The following is a 14,593-nucleotide window of genomic DNA, read 5'->3' on the forward strand; positions in this document are numbered from 1 at the left end:
TTTAGTCCTGTTTTAGACCTGTTTTAGACCTCCTGTTTTAGTCCTGTTTTAGTCCTGTTTTAGTCCTTGTTTTAGTCCTGTGTTTTAGTCCTGTTTTTAGTCCTGTTTTAGTCCTCCTGTTTTAGTCCTGTTTTTCCTGTTTTAGTCCTGTTTTAGTCCTGTTTTAGTCCTGTTTTAGTCCTGTTTTTAGTCCTTTGTCCTGTTTTAGTCCTGTTTTAGTCCTGTTTTAGTCCTGTTTTAGTCTTGTTTTAGTCCTGTTTTAGTCTTGTTTTAGTCCTGTTTTAGTTTTTCCTGTTTTAGTCCTGTTTAGTCCTTTTAGTCCTGTTTTAGTCCTGTTTTAGTCTTGTTTTATCCTGTTTTAGACCTGTTTTAGTCCTGGTTCATGTGTTGTCTATGATTTATGTTCTGTAGGTGATTATCAGTGGTGTTAATGTTAATAACATGATTCAGCATCATTTTGAGTAAAAAAAAAAAACATCAAATATTACAGATTTTTAGTGGGCTGGCACCTTTATGTTTGTACTGAAAATTTATTTATTTATTTTTTTTACAATAAACAAACCATCTAGAAGACACCTGTGTATATTTCGGCATGTCAAGTTGAGTTTACGGCTTTTGGGGTGGAGGTAAAAAAAAAAAAAATCTCCACTCCTCGCTGGGAAACATTATAATATAGATGAGAAAATAAAGCAGCACGGGCCCTTTAAACGAAATTTCAGTCTTTACCTCACGCAAACATTTAGTGAAGTTTAAATCATTACAATGCCTGTTTCTATTTGGGGTTTTAGACTTTTGTGTTTACTTTTTTTTTTTTCTACCAGTCACGTCCAATGAACAAAGAGGCCAGGTGGGATCAGGAAGGAGGGAGAGCGGAAGGGAGGAGGATTTGGCGAGGGGGGATCTCGTTGAAAACCTCTTCGTCACGAGCCTTACTTCCTGAGGGCGTTTCTCACAGCTGTGTGCGTGACCTTTGACCCCCCGGCCCCAAGCAGAGGAGGCGAGTCACGAGTTGCGCTTACACAGTTACGTTTACTTAAGTGCACGTTTTAAGATCGATCTGTGACCCCGGTCGGCGATATTTACAAATGATCTTGATATTTCGATTAGATTTTATTTTTTGATGAGTTGATCTTGTGTGCGTGGCTTTGTTTGGGTTAGGGTTTTGTTCGAGGGGAAAAAAAAAAAAAAAGGAAAAACTTTTTTTTTACGCTGTAGTTTAGATTTGTACAAATATGTTCTCAAATGTGTGTGATTGTTGTGTCGATTCAGATTTCAGGCTATTTCTCAATTCTCCTGGAGGCTTTAAACTGTGAACTTTGTACTTTGAAATCCAGTAGTGGAACGTAACGAAATAAAAGTAATAAAGTACTACATTTTGTACAATTTATTGGCACTTTTTACTTTTACTTCACTACAGTTAAGAGCAGACATCTGTACTTTCTGCTCATACATTTTTCTACTCTACATTTTTAAACAGGACTAAAAAGTAAACTTTTTTTTTTACAGTTTTTTATACAGATAAAAATTGCTGGAAAAAAGACAGATTCAGCAACAAATCTGTATCAAAATCACTACGTTTGAAGCTTTATTAGATCTCAAAATCTGTGCAAAATACTTGAACTTTTTCCTTTTTCAGTACATTTTTAAACAGGTACTTTAACATTTTTACTTCAGTATACTTTTTCATGAGTATTTCACTTAAAGATGCATTGTGTAACTTTTCTGGTGGAGGAACCGTCAAATGCTTTTCTCTGTGGAGATATTATTGCTTCGTCTGGAATGTTTCACAGTATGACATTAAACCTTTTTATCGTCATGGAGACCAAAGCAGAGCGAGTTACAGGTCAGATCTGTGGAGAGGCGACCCTGCTCATAGTCAGAATACCTGTTTCTCTAAGAATTTTTGACCAATAAAACCTCCTGTAATCGAGTAAACGTAATGTACAGTTGTTTAATGTCATATTGCGGAACATTCCAGGCAGAGCAATGACATCCATAGAATTAAGAAGGTGACTGACACCCAGCTGAAAAGTTATATAGTACAGATATATAGTTTGTTTTTTGCTCTGATATTGGTGCAGGATTCCCTCCAAAAAGTTACATAATGCACCTTTAACACCGTCAACATTACGAATTGAAAGAAGACAAATTATTGACAAAGTCTGATTGGCGGCACTTCTGGTTAAGTGAGAATTTCCTTTCATTTCAATAAAGAATTCGTGAAAAGTTTTGCCACTAAAATAAGATATAACATCGACTGATTTGAGTAAAATGTTCAGTGTTCATGTATACAGGGTTCCCAAAATTTCAAAACTTTTCTATGACTTTTTCATGACCTAAAGCAGGGGTGTCGAACTCATTTTGGTCCGGGGCCGTATCCAACTTACTTTGATTCCAAAAGGGGCCGGATCAGAAAACTCATGTCATATAAACCCCAAAAATAACAAAAAGTTCAAATATTTATGCAGAGAAACACAAATCTATTACAGAATTCTTTGTTAATTGATGAACTCTTTCTTTTACAAAATATTATAATATTATGATCAACCTGAAACTTTAAGAAAAATGTAATTTCAACACAATGTTTTAACATGAACTTGTATGTAAATAGGAAAAAGTAAATTTTTCTTGGAAAATCCTGCACTCGGCTCCACTTTTCTCATTTTTGGACATTTTTTGATGAGGGTGTCACGGTCAACAGTCAAAACGATCGTCCTTTAAGAGCGTTTGGAAAGAGACAAGTCTTCATTTGTGCTGCTCTGGTGGGAGGGGCCACGTACAGAGACGCTGGAGACGCTGCTGTGATAAACACCACAGAAAATTAACAATGTTTTAATAGAAAATATAATTAAAATATTTTAGTAGAAAATCAGCCGAGGGCCAGATTAAAGGTCTTGGAGGGCCGGATCTAGCCCCCAGGCCTTATGTTTGACACCTGTGACCTAAAGTGAATTTTCCATGACTTTACAGCACCTACATGTGTAGAATTGATCAGACTTTTAGGATTAAATATGAAATGTTAACCCTTTACACTCAACTTATGGTTTGGTTTTATAGTTTTTTTCACATTCAAAACACTGTCAGTGCATTTATTGTCGTCTCTTTTAAACAAAAGGTGCAGATGTTTGGAAATAATCATAATAGTCTAATGAAAACTTAACAAAACACTGTAGTTGTGAGAAAGAGATACTAAAACGCCATGACTTTTCCAAAACTTTCATTGATTTTACAAAATTCCATGACTTTTCCAGGCCTGAAAAACAACATTTTCAATTATTAGTATTATTTATGTCTTTTTGAGGATTTCCATGAAGGTGGCCTTACTTTAATAATAAATGAACCCAGTAAAGTGCCTGTACTTTTGAAGATGGCTTGCAGCTAATGTCAACAAGCATAAAAAAACAAAAAACAAAATGAACATCAGAAGTGAGTATGTCTGTCACCACTGAACCACCACAATCTTATCACAACAGCTAAAAACTTGTAATGTGACATTTTTCGTGCAGCCCTAGAAGCAACAGTATGTTTAACCCGAGTGCAGTTTTCGTCTCCTCTCCTCCTCCGGCCCAAAGTCGTGCCTTGGAGGAGCCCCACTCCTTGATGGATGGTCACAGGGGCTCTCGTCCATCAGCTCCCCCAGCCCCGAGTGCCTGTCCTGGGCTCGTGTTTCTGCCGCTCCTGCCCCATGTGTGAGACACTGTGGAGATCAGGTTACACAAGAGGAGAAAGAGGAGGAGGAGGAGGTCACAAAGACGTCATCTTCATCTCAAAAACACAGGGTTTTCACACAGAGCGGCAGTCGGAGCAGAGACATGTCTGGACTTGTGCTGTCACTGAGCAGAACATGTTATTTTGACCCCTCCACTGAGAACTGTATTTACTTCAATGCTACTTTTAACTCAGATTCTGCAGTGGTTCTGTTAATCCTTTGTGTAAAAGTAACCCAAAAAAGTCACATTAAACTTTTCATAATTTGGTTTTCTATTTGTTCAAATTACTGTATTTTCCGGTCTATTAGTTGCTCTGGATTATAAGGCGCACTGTCATTAAATGGTCTATTTTCGAGCTTTTTTCACAAATAAACTGCACCGGACTTTAAATGAAACACAACAGTTGGATGGGTCAGTGGGACTTTGTTTGGCTCGTTCACGGTGACTCTGGGCTTTGTTCAGTTGTGGCGTGTAGGGAGGGTGCTGTCTGGGACCAACGGATTGTCGGCGTGTTCGCAGTGACTCAGTTGTGTCTAGAAGTGGCACATTGCACTCGCTTTTTCGGTTCGTTCTTCGTCGGCGTGGAGTGATGAGTGTGTCTGTGGGTGTTTTTCGCTGTGCAGTCGCTGTCTGCTCCGTGCGTGTTTGCGTGCGCTGCAGCTTTGTGGTTTACTGAAGTCGTGCTGTGACACCCGAGTGGATTCATGTATAGGGCGCTCTGGATTGTGGGGCTCGCTGTCGTTTTTTGATGCGGTTGGGGGCTTAAGGAAGCGCCCAATAGCCCGGAAAATATGGTATAAGTTTGCAGCTAATTTGTTGTTTTTTCATGAAGATAAAAACGTATAAAAAAGTTACACTCACCTTGTAAAACAGGTCAGAGGAAAAAAAAAGGAAATTAGTCCCTTAAAGGATTTATGTTTTGGTTCTCGTATGTACTTTATGTGGCGTAATGGCTGAGTAGTTTGCACTTTTCCTAGCCAGGCTGATGCCACCAAGTGCCTCCGCTCAAATTCATATCTCTCTCAAACGACTAGGTCAGAACTCAAAAGTTGTAGACGAGCACCGGCCAATCAGCGAAGAGCTGTGAAGCCATGACGTCAAACTCAAGCGCCTGTCTGGGTCCCTGGGTCGAGATGGACGTAGACGAAGCCAGACATTCTGCGTTGGCAACGATTCCCGAGATCAAGGATTTAAAGCCGGAACAAAGAGAATGTTCTGTGAATTTTATCAAGAGGAAAGACGTTTTTGTCCTTCTTCCTACGGGAATGGTGCATTACATACATTACGACCAAATAAAATAAATAATAAAAATATAAATAAAAAATATAAATAAAAAATGTACCCGCCTTCTGTCGAGCAAATGAATACTCTCTAATGCTGTGAGGTCAGACGGTTTCCACAAAGTGAAACCGGCTGATGAATCAGGCTACACTTTTCCCTCACCGTGAAAAAGGTCTCAGGTTTGACTGAATGAATGAAGGAAAATCAAGCAAACTAAGACTCAATATAATAAATTTATTATTTCCTAAGTTTTGTCACCAAAAATATTATGAGCTAAGGAAATAGCAGAAGAAAATGTGATCTGAACAGTGATCAGATCTCATCAGTCAAAACAAAAACATCTTATTGTATGTTTGTATTTCAGTCCTTGGTTTAACTTCTTAAAACAACAGAAATGCAAGATGAACACAGATTTATTTCCATGAGTTGATGATATTACAGCTACTACACTAATCCCTGTTGAAGAAAATCCAGTGTTATTTGTCATGTGTCTTGTTTCATGAGGTGACAGCAGTTCAGTTCAGATCCAGCAGGTTTTGGTCCATGTTTCTTCACTTGTTTTTGCCCAGTGTCCTCTGCTTCTCGGCGTGCTCCACGATCTTCTCCTCCACGTACAGACCTTTACGTCGGCGGACAGCGTTCATGTATTGGAGCGCCTGGTTCTCAGAGTCGGCTTTCTCCCCGAAGTGCAGGTACTCCTCCTCCGTGGTGGGCACCCAGTGCGGGTCACTGCTGATCACCTGCAGAGAGAAAGAAAGAAGGGAGACAGGAAGAGAGTTTTAGATTTTATAAGAAAGGTTTTAAACATTCATACATTTTATGCAATATGCCAAAGAAGGAGGAGGAGGCCTTGGCCCAGGTGTATAACCCCTGTTTACACCAAAGCAGCTCAGCACACGAGAAGCACACAGGTTTGGCTTTCCATTTTAACCGGTCGGTCATACATGCGTCCAACAGCCGTCATTACGCTACGCGCCGCTCAAAATAGGTTGGAGTGCTAATTCTGCAGCGTCAACGAAGGCTTTTATCAGGGGCAAGACAGGAAATAAGGAGGTGGTGTCAAAATAAATTTCCAATGCCCTTTCAAAATACATTCTCTAAAACCACTACAGTCGCGTAAACATCGTGCGTCGCATCAGGAGCTCGGGGAATGACTCATGATGAACTACGGAAAGTTTGTAACTGTGGAGGATAAATATAAAACACTTTATGACATCAGACAGCAACTTTTCAAGAACAACTTCTGAAGGAAAAGGTGCACCACCTTTTCCTTCAGAAGTTGACAACCAAAGTGAAATGGTGAGCAGCTTAATTAATGCAGCGCAGATACAGCTCGGTATCGCTACAAAGCATTGTGTCTTTTGTTGTTAACCTTTGTAATGTGGTTTAAAACATAATTCATCTAATCAATCATGAAAACATTACACAATGTAAAAAGTTTAGTGTTTAAATGTGAGAATCCACAGAGGCAGCTCAGAAGAAGCTTTGTTGCCTCTGGTGTAAATTGCTGCTGATGCTCCTGGTGTAAATTGTGGGTTAGAGTCAGGTTTGTGGAGATGCAAGGACGCTCAGAGAAAAGATGCATGTTTTTCTTTGTTTTTCAGTACAATAAGTACTAATAAGTACTAAGTTTAGTCTACAGCATTTTTTGACAAAAAAGTTACATGAATTTCCATATTTTTATTTAAAAGATTCTGTTTTAGTCTCATAAACAAACTTTTTGTTATGCCTAGAATCTTTTTCTCCCACTGCAGTTTTAACAGAGGAATGAGAAGAATATTAATCAAGTTCAAGTTAAATGTACAGAATCGGAACAATAAGAAATACTATTGGATACAAAATCTGATGAACTGAGAACCAGTAAATAACATTTTGCTATAAATATCATTTGAATACCACCTGTAGAAACCTGTGTATTTGCTCTTATTTCAACTCTAGACCATGAAACTGTAATGAAGATTGTTTATCCAGAGTTATACCTTTTCGAAAATGTCTCTTTGTTGAATTTGTCTCCAAAGAATAAAGAATAAGAATAATGTAAAAAAAAAAAAAAAAAAAAAAAAAAATTGTAAACGAGAATTGAAGAAGCCACCTGAATGAGCAGAGAAACGTCTTCAATCTAAAACTTTTGTCGAGTTGACATTCAATTTTCTTTTGTTATGGGAAAAAAATATATAATACTCACTACCTGCTCGTCTCTACTTTGCCTGGAATGTTCCACAGCGTGACATTAAACTTGACCTTGACAGGGACAAGCTCTTGTAGCAATAAAAGCGAAAGTAGCTGAATAAATAACAGAGAGATGGATATGTTCAAGGCGAAGGCAAAGCGATAACAACAAAAACACGAGGTTGGTGGACTCTGTTGTGCCTTTGAAATTATATATATTTTCTTTTGCTCTGGAACCTTCTGGACGACTGAGGGATTCAAACGGCCAGTGTAAATAAGGTTATTATGATGTAGATTCTGTAGATTTGTCACACCGAAAAGCTGCGTTTCTCCATAAATCAGTTTGAATAATGTTTTGGACGTGAGCTGTGATGGAAGTGGTCAGCTGTAACGCTTTGTTCTCATTCTTGGACAGTTGAAATTGTGATTCCTGGAACAAAACCAAAAAGGCGGCTGTTGGCGTGTCCAGCTGCTGTTCGGTCCCTGCGGAGCGTGCGGTACAGAGAGGCGCACAAACGGCCCATAGAGGAGACGAGGGGTGACACGGGGCCCCTGTCTACCCCCCCCTCCTCCTCCTCCTCGCCCCCGTCCGGCCCCGCTCGCTCGCTCCCTCGCCCCGGCCCGTCGTCATGGACTACAGGAGCTGCACCTGACTCTGAACATACACTGGGGCAGATGGCACGGTGAAGGTTGTTGCCTCCTCAAAAAAAAAAAAAAAAAAACACGCCTGGAGTTTGTTTAGTTTCATTCACGCATGTTTGAGTGACACTTTATTATATTAGTCTCAAACTCAAAATAATCTCAAAAGATCTAACAAATCCGTGTATCAGGCGTTCGTTCGTTTTTCAAAATGAAACCAGAAATAAGAAAATTAAATAACAACAGTTTTCGTCATTATTTGGCTCCAAAATGGCAACCAAATGAAAAAATGGATAACGATTCAGTTTTCGATTTTGAGTTTAAATGAATAATGGAAAAAACGGGACCAGACCGGAACCAGGGAGCAGGACTGAGCAGGACTGAGACCAGGACTGAGCCCAGGACTGAGCCCAGGACTGAGCCAGGACTGAGACCAGGACTGAGACCAGGACTGAGCCCAGGACTGAGCCAGGACTGAGACAGGACCAGAGACTGAGAGACCAGACCAGAGACTGAGACTGGACTGGGACCGAGACTGGGACCAAATGGGACCAGACCAGGACTGAGACCAGACTGAGACCAGGACTGAGACCAGGACCAGAACAGCACTGAGACTGGGACCAGACCAGGACTGCGACCAGGACTGAGACTGGGACCAAATGGGACCAGACCAGGACTAAGACCAGGACTGTGTCCAGGGGACCGGGCCGGCACCAGTCAGGGACCACACTAGGACTGAGCCTGGGACCAGACCGTGATTGAGACTAGGACTGAGACCAGGACTGAGACCAGGACTGAGACCAGGACCAGAACAGCACTGAGACCAGGACTGAGACAGACTAGACCAGAACAGCACTGAGACTGGGACCAGACCAGGACTGAGACTGGGACCAAATGGGACCAGACCAGGACTAAGACCAGGACTGTGTCCAGGGGACCGGGCCGGCACCAGTCAGGGACCACACTAGGACTGAGCCTGGGACCAGACCGTGATTGAGACTAGGACTGAGACCAGGACCAAAACGGGACCAGACCAGGACTGAGTCTGGGACCAGGCCAGCACAAGTCAGGGACCGCACCAGGACCGGAAGTGCGTGTGTTGTCCTGGAAACAAGTGCCCACTTACGGTCTTTTCCTGAAACGTTGGTAAAACTTTAGTGTTTTTATTACATAAAACCATCAGCGGAGGAGATCGACTTGGAGGCTGTGGTGTGTATATATATGTATGCTCTGCTAATGACACTGGTCTAGTCCTGGTCTAGTCCTGGTCTAGTCCTGGTCCGGTTCTGTTGTAGTCCTTGCGATTTATTCAGATTTATACTGCACTCATGTTTGTGGCTCCTCTCTGATTCTTGGGTCTTTTTTTTTTCAGGATAATAACGCCGCTACGTCACTGGATACTCGTCCCTGATTGGTTGACGCGCAGCACTGACGCCAGATTTGCGCCGCTCTGAAAAAAACGCAGGACTAGACATAGATTTTGCATATAAACTGGACACCTTGACACTCCGGTCTGAACGGGCCTTTATGCATTTTACTATTAACTAGTGCTGGTTTAGTCCAGGTTTGGTCCTGGTCCAGTCCTGATCTAGTGCTGGTTTAGTCCTGGTCCAGTCCTCATCTAGTGCTGGTTTAGTCCTGGTCCAGTCCTGATCTAGTGCTGGTTTAGTCCTGGTCCGGTCCTGGTCCAGTCCTGATCTAGTGCTGGTTTAGTCCTGGTCCAGTCCTGATCTAGTGCTGGTTTAGTCCTGGTTCAGTCCTGATCTAGTGCTGGTTTAGTCCTGGTTTGGTCCTGGTCCAGTCCTGATCTAGTGCTGGTTTAGTCCTGGTCCGGTCCTGGTCCAGTCCTGATCTAGTGCTGGTTTAGTCTTGGTCCAGTCCTGGTCCTGTCCTTGTCCAGTCCTGGTCTAGTCTTGGTTTAGTTCTGGTCCAGTCCTGGTCCGGTCCTGGTCCAGTCCTGATCTAGTGCTGGTTTAGTCCTGATTTGGTCCTGATTTAGTTCTATATTTTAATGAATGCAAAAGAGATTAATTTAATACCACACTGTGAACAATTTAAACAATCCCTCTGGAGAAACGTTACACAGTGCACCTTTAAAAACACAGCGGAGGACTTCCTGTATTACCACACGACCTCCCCCCCCGTCTTCTTGCCCCACTCGCACACACTCGCCCCGGCCCGTTGTCATGGACTACAGTAGCTGCACCTGTCCCTGGGTATAGACCGGGGCAGATGGTTACGGAGAGGCCTCAACAAAACTAACTACCAACGGCTTACAGCGAGAAGCACACCGCGCACGTGAGCAGCATATGCCCACGTACAATGGGACTGCGGCAGGGGGCGAGGGACGGAGGAGGCGAGGGTAAAGGAGACGAGGAAGGAGAGGAGGAGGAGGAGGAGGAGGGGTAAAAAGGAGGGGTAAGAAGCGCTCCACTGGGTAAATGGTCTCAGACGTCTGTTACGGAGAAGCAGGACTGACGCTGAGTTAATGTGAACAAGCCGAGTGTGACCGGAGAACATCAAACTGAAAAGTAGACACGGGGGAGTTTAAAAGTTTAGCTAAAAAGCGTAAAAAGACTCCGGTAATGTTGGAAATATCTGTTACAGGTGCTATACTACGCAAAAATTGAGTCTTGCGTGCTTTAAATCATGTTATAATGCTGTTACCTCCTCTGAAACAGACCTGGAGTTGTGTTTTGTTTCATTTACACATGTTTGAGTAACTCTTTATTATTAGTCTGTCTACATTTCCAAAGCTCAAATCGCTCTGTTCCGCCTTGCAATGTCATCAAGTAGTAGTTTTCAAGTTAACATCTACTTCTAACCTTTAGTTCAGTAGAAATGGGCAATTCCAGGGTTGAAATTGAAGGTTGAAGGTGTATGAAGTTTAAAAACACATACCTTCAAAACAGAGGAACAGAGTGTTTTCTGTTTGAGAGAAGAACTGAGCCTGAAAATGATTAGGATCTCGCACACAAAAACAACTACGTATACAACAGAGACGTAAACAGCTTCGCAGTGAGTGAAAAGGAAGATTTAATTGTCACTTCCAAAACTTCAGATACCACACGCCTTGATTTCTCCTCTCTGCTGTTGTGCGTAAAGCTTTCATAATCCTAATAAACCAGTTCGACTAAAACGCCATTGACCAATTACTGTATTTTTCGGACTATAAGGTGCACTTAAAATCTCAAAAATCGACAGTCCTCCTTATGTATTCATTCTGGTTGTGCTTACTGACGTTGAACTGATTTTATGTGGTACATGGAGCTAAAAAATCTGTCAAAATGTTTTAGTGCAACTTTGGTAAACTACGAAGCCACACCGCTTGATGGATTGTCAAAGCATTGTGGCTACCGTAGTAAGGAGACTCGCGAAGTAAGTCCGACAGAAGCGAGCTGTTTTTATGAGCACTTACAGTTTATGCAAATTACCCATGTGGCTTTAAGTTTCATTTCCGTAAAACGTAAACAAATGTGCGCGAAGCTGCATTAAACACATTATTACTCAATGTATATCTGTGTCCTCCTCGTAAGAAAAAAATACATCTTAAATTATCCACCAGTTATCCAGGAAACGCCGGGTGAATTACACCACAATCTGCCGACGGATCGTGGACGCCTGGGCTAAGGGATCAGTCTCAAGTGTCGTCCGTTTGTTTCACTTAATGCCCCTTATAATCCGGTGCGCCTTATGTATGAAAATAGACGAGAGAATTCAACATTATTGGTATTGCGCCTTATAGTCCGAAAAATACAGTAATGGATTAAACAAGTTCTACAGCCTTAGTTCACTTTCAAATGTGTATATCCAAGTCAAATCAATTTCAAATCAAGTCTTGCTTTTACCTTTAACTACTGTATATATTCTTGCTGATAGTGAGGGCAAGAGGTATGTGGATGTAGTAGCCGACTTTAGATTTGGTGCAGATATTGAGTGTGTCTGCCCATGCACATCCTTTTGTTGGAGATCTGGGGAGAAAGGAAGGGGGTGTGGTTATGTAATCCAGCTTTAGGGCATCTTGGAGTGTTTCTTGTAGATATGTCTGAATATTTTACATGTTTATGTTTTTGATTTTGCTATCCCCAAATCAAGATATCATTAGTAAAAATGTATAGACATAAACTGTACAGAAATGCTTGTCAATGGGTCAGTGTGCAGAGGATAAAGTACAAACTAAATATTCAGTTGTTTAAAAGCACACTATAGCTATGTTTATATGATGACGGTCTGAACAGAAGACGCAAAAGTAGCGTCGCGTCTTCACTTTTTATTCCGCGTTTAGACGAGCGTTTTAGGGAGGAAATCTGCGTGCATACGGCGACGCAAAAGTGTGTAATTCGATTGGGTGCAACAAGGGCATCTTTGGACATACGGAAGTTTTCACGGCACGCATTTTCATCAGCTACTCCTTCCACAAAGTTGTCCCACCATCGACTGGTTCTCCCAGGTCTCGTCTGCAGCCGCAACGAACTGGTGCATCCAGAATTTGTAAGGTGATTGCAGATCCTTCTCTGATCACTAATAGTATCTCTGCATATTCTGTACATTTGTTGGGATGCCTCCTGTAAGTTTATTAGCTTGAAGGTCCGACGCGTGGAAATGATCTGACATGTTTGTTTCTGTGTACTGTATGTATGTGACGTAAACGTATACGTGACGTGAGCAGATCTGACCAGAGTTTTGCGTCTTGGGCAGTGTAGACGGAAACGCTACGGCGGAGCGTATTCAACTTTTCCACTCTGGAGGGTGGTTTCAGATTTTTGCGTTTTTAAGCCCCAAAACGCCGTCACCGTCTAAATGAAAAGCACTTCCGATAAAATATTTTGTCATTTTTACACGCAAGCTTTCTCTATTGAACGTTTGCTACCTGGAGATCTACTTTGCCTGGAATGTCCCACAGCGTGACATTAAACTTGAAATTCTCCATGGAAACAAAGCAGGGACAAGGTAGTCGAATAAATACTTGATAAATAAGTTTGATGTCATACTGTAAAACATTCCAGCCACAGTAATAACATACAAAAATAAAAAGCAGATGGTGGACTTTGTTGTTCCTTTGAAACGATCATTTTTCAAACTACTAGTATAATTTGCTCATTAAAAACACATTCACATTTCAAAATTTGTATAAACAATTCTTGATTCTGTATTTTTGTAAATATTTGGTTAAATAATTAGAGGATTAACTGCATTGTCAGTACTGTATTATTATTCCAAACAGTGTATACTCCTAAAATTGCCTGCTATTATATTGATTAAACCCGTACGTAGAAATTTGCACACAGATGTCAGATGGAGCATTGACCAGACTGAAAAATGAGTGTTTGAAAACGTGACAATGCAGACGGCATATACAGCTATACAGTCTACAGTCCTCCACAGAGCTGCACTGATCGATATGAGACGTATTCAGTCCCCGCTGCAGTCTAGCTCCACACAAAGCCCTTATTTTGATGTAAATCTAATGTAAAGATCCCAAAGGAGCCACAAACCCCCGGCCTTACACAACTGCCCAGCGCTGCAAACCTGCTCTCACACTCCCGCCTCATTCTTATGTTAATCCAATACGCGGGCCATATCAAATTTGTTGTCAGGAAGAATGCTGATGTAAGCGCTAAAGCCAAGGAGCGGGACAGGGGGGACAGGGGAGGACGAGGGGGTGACTCGGTAGGGGGGTTTTGTGACTAAGCGTCTACTGCACACGGGCGAGCGGGAACTCAGACGGACAGGTTTTAATGAGGCAAAGACAATGGTGGCGGGACAAAGCGGTGGACACGGGCCGCGGTGATGAGAGGTGAGGAGACAGGAAGAAGGGGGGAGGAAGAGGAGGAGGAGGAGCAGGGCCCAAGTTCAAATATGTGGATTTGAGAAAACGATCATTCTATATACTTTAGTAAAAAAGGAAAGTAAAAAATTATTCCAGTTGTCAAATGTAGGGCCGTCGTTAGTCATTTACTGTATTTTCTGGACTATAGAGCGCACCTGAATATAAGCCGCATCAACACAGTTTTAAATAAATTGACAAATTGTATATTGGCTGCACCTGAATATAAGCCGCAGGTGTCCATGTCTTTAAGAACGTTTTCAAGTTCGGGCTGTCTTCTTTTATCGCCTCGGAAAGCTTTTGTCGTCTTTTTGCATTGAGTCAGTTCGTCACGCTGCCGTCGCCAAAATTTGATGTCGAGCTCACGTGCAGCAGCTCTGGTTACGTTCAGACTGCAGGGCTTAACGCTCTATTCCGATTTTTTTGTGTAATCCGATGTTTTTGCGAGGTCATTCACATTTCCAATTAAATGCGACTTGTATGTGATCCCCAGTGTGAACGTTAAACAGCCCGAAAGTGTCCCGCATGTGCACTGGAGACATGACGACATCAACCGCAGTGAGCGTGCTCTGTGTTTACAGAAGTTGTCCAAACATGGACGCGAGCATTGAGCACCTGGAGATTTTAAAGTTTCTCTCGTACCAGAGCCCGAACATGAACAACTTACTTGTTTTAAAGAGGAGATTGAGAAAGACGAGGTTTTTGGCCGTGGTGTTTAGTGGGACAGCGGCAGCGACGTCCATTGAAAGGAACGTGTGGATGTGGAGGCGTATCCAAGAGTGGTGAGTGGTGATGTGCTTCACTTCAGTGACACGGAGTTCATTAACAATTTTCGCCTACTTCAGGATAGAATAGTGACATTTGTGACTTGTTGATAACGTGTAGGTCAGATAGATGCGCTTTGGCCGTCACATGTCAAAAGATGAGATATGTATCGGTTTTAGGATCACATATCCAAGTGTCCTGG

General features: G+C 42.0%; 1 protein-coding gene across 2 annotated transcripts in view; it reads right to left on the reverse strand.

Moving 5' to 3' along the window:
- Nucleotides 1-5,211: 5,211 nt before the first annotated feature.
- The window catches only part of efl1 (elongation factor like GTPase 1), a 310,712-nt gene continuing 301,330 nt past the window's right edge, over nt 5,212-14,593 (reverse strand). For both annotated transcript variants that reach the window (XM_055154283.1, XM_020920850.2), the window contains exon 23: nt 5,212-5,731. In XM_055154283.1, the coding sequence (XP_055010258.1) occupies nt 5,543-5,731 (189 nt within the window). In that variant the 3' untranslated portion in view covers nt 5,212-5,542. The remainder of the gene's footprint in view (nt 5,732-14,593) is intronic.

This window comes from Boleophthalmus pectinirostris, unplaced genomic scaffold (genome assembly GCF_026225935.1).
Source record: "Boleophthalmus pectinirostris isolate CB_2022bp ecotype Guang Dong unplaced genomic scaffold, ASM2622593v1 HiC_scaffold_19, whole genome shotgun sequence".
NCBI lineage: Eukaryota > Metazoa > Chordata > Actinopteri > Gobiiformes > Gobiidae > Boleophthalmus > Boleophthalmus pectinirostris.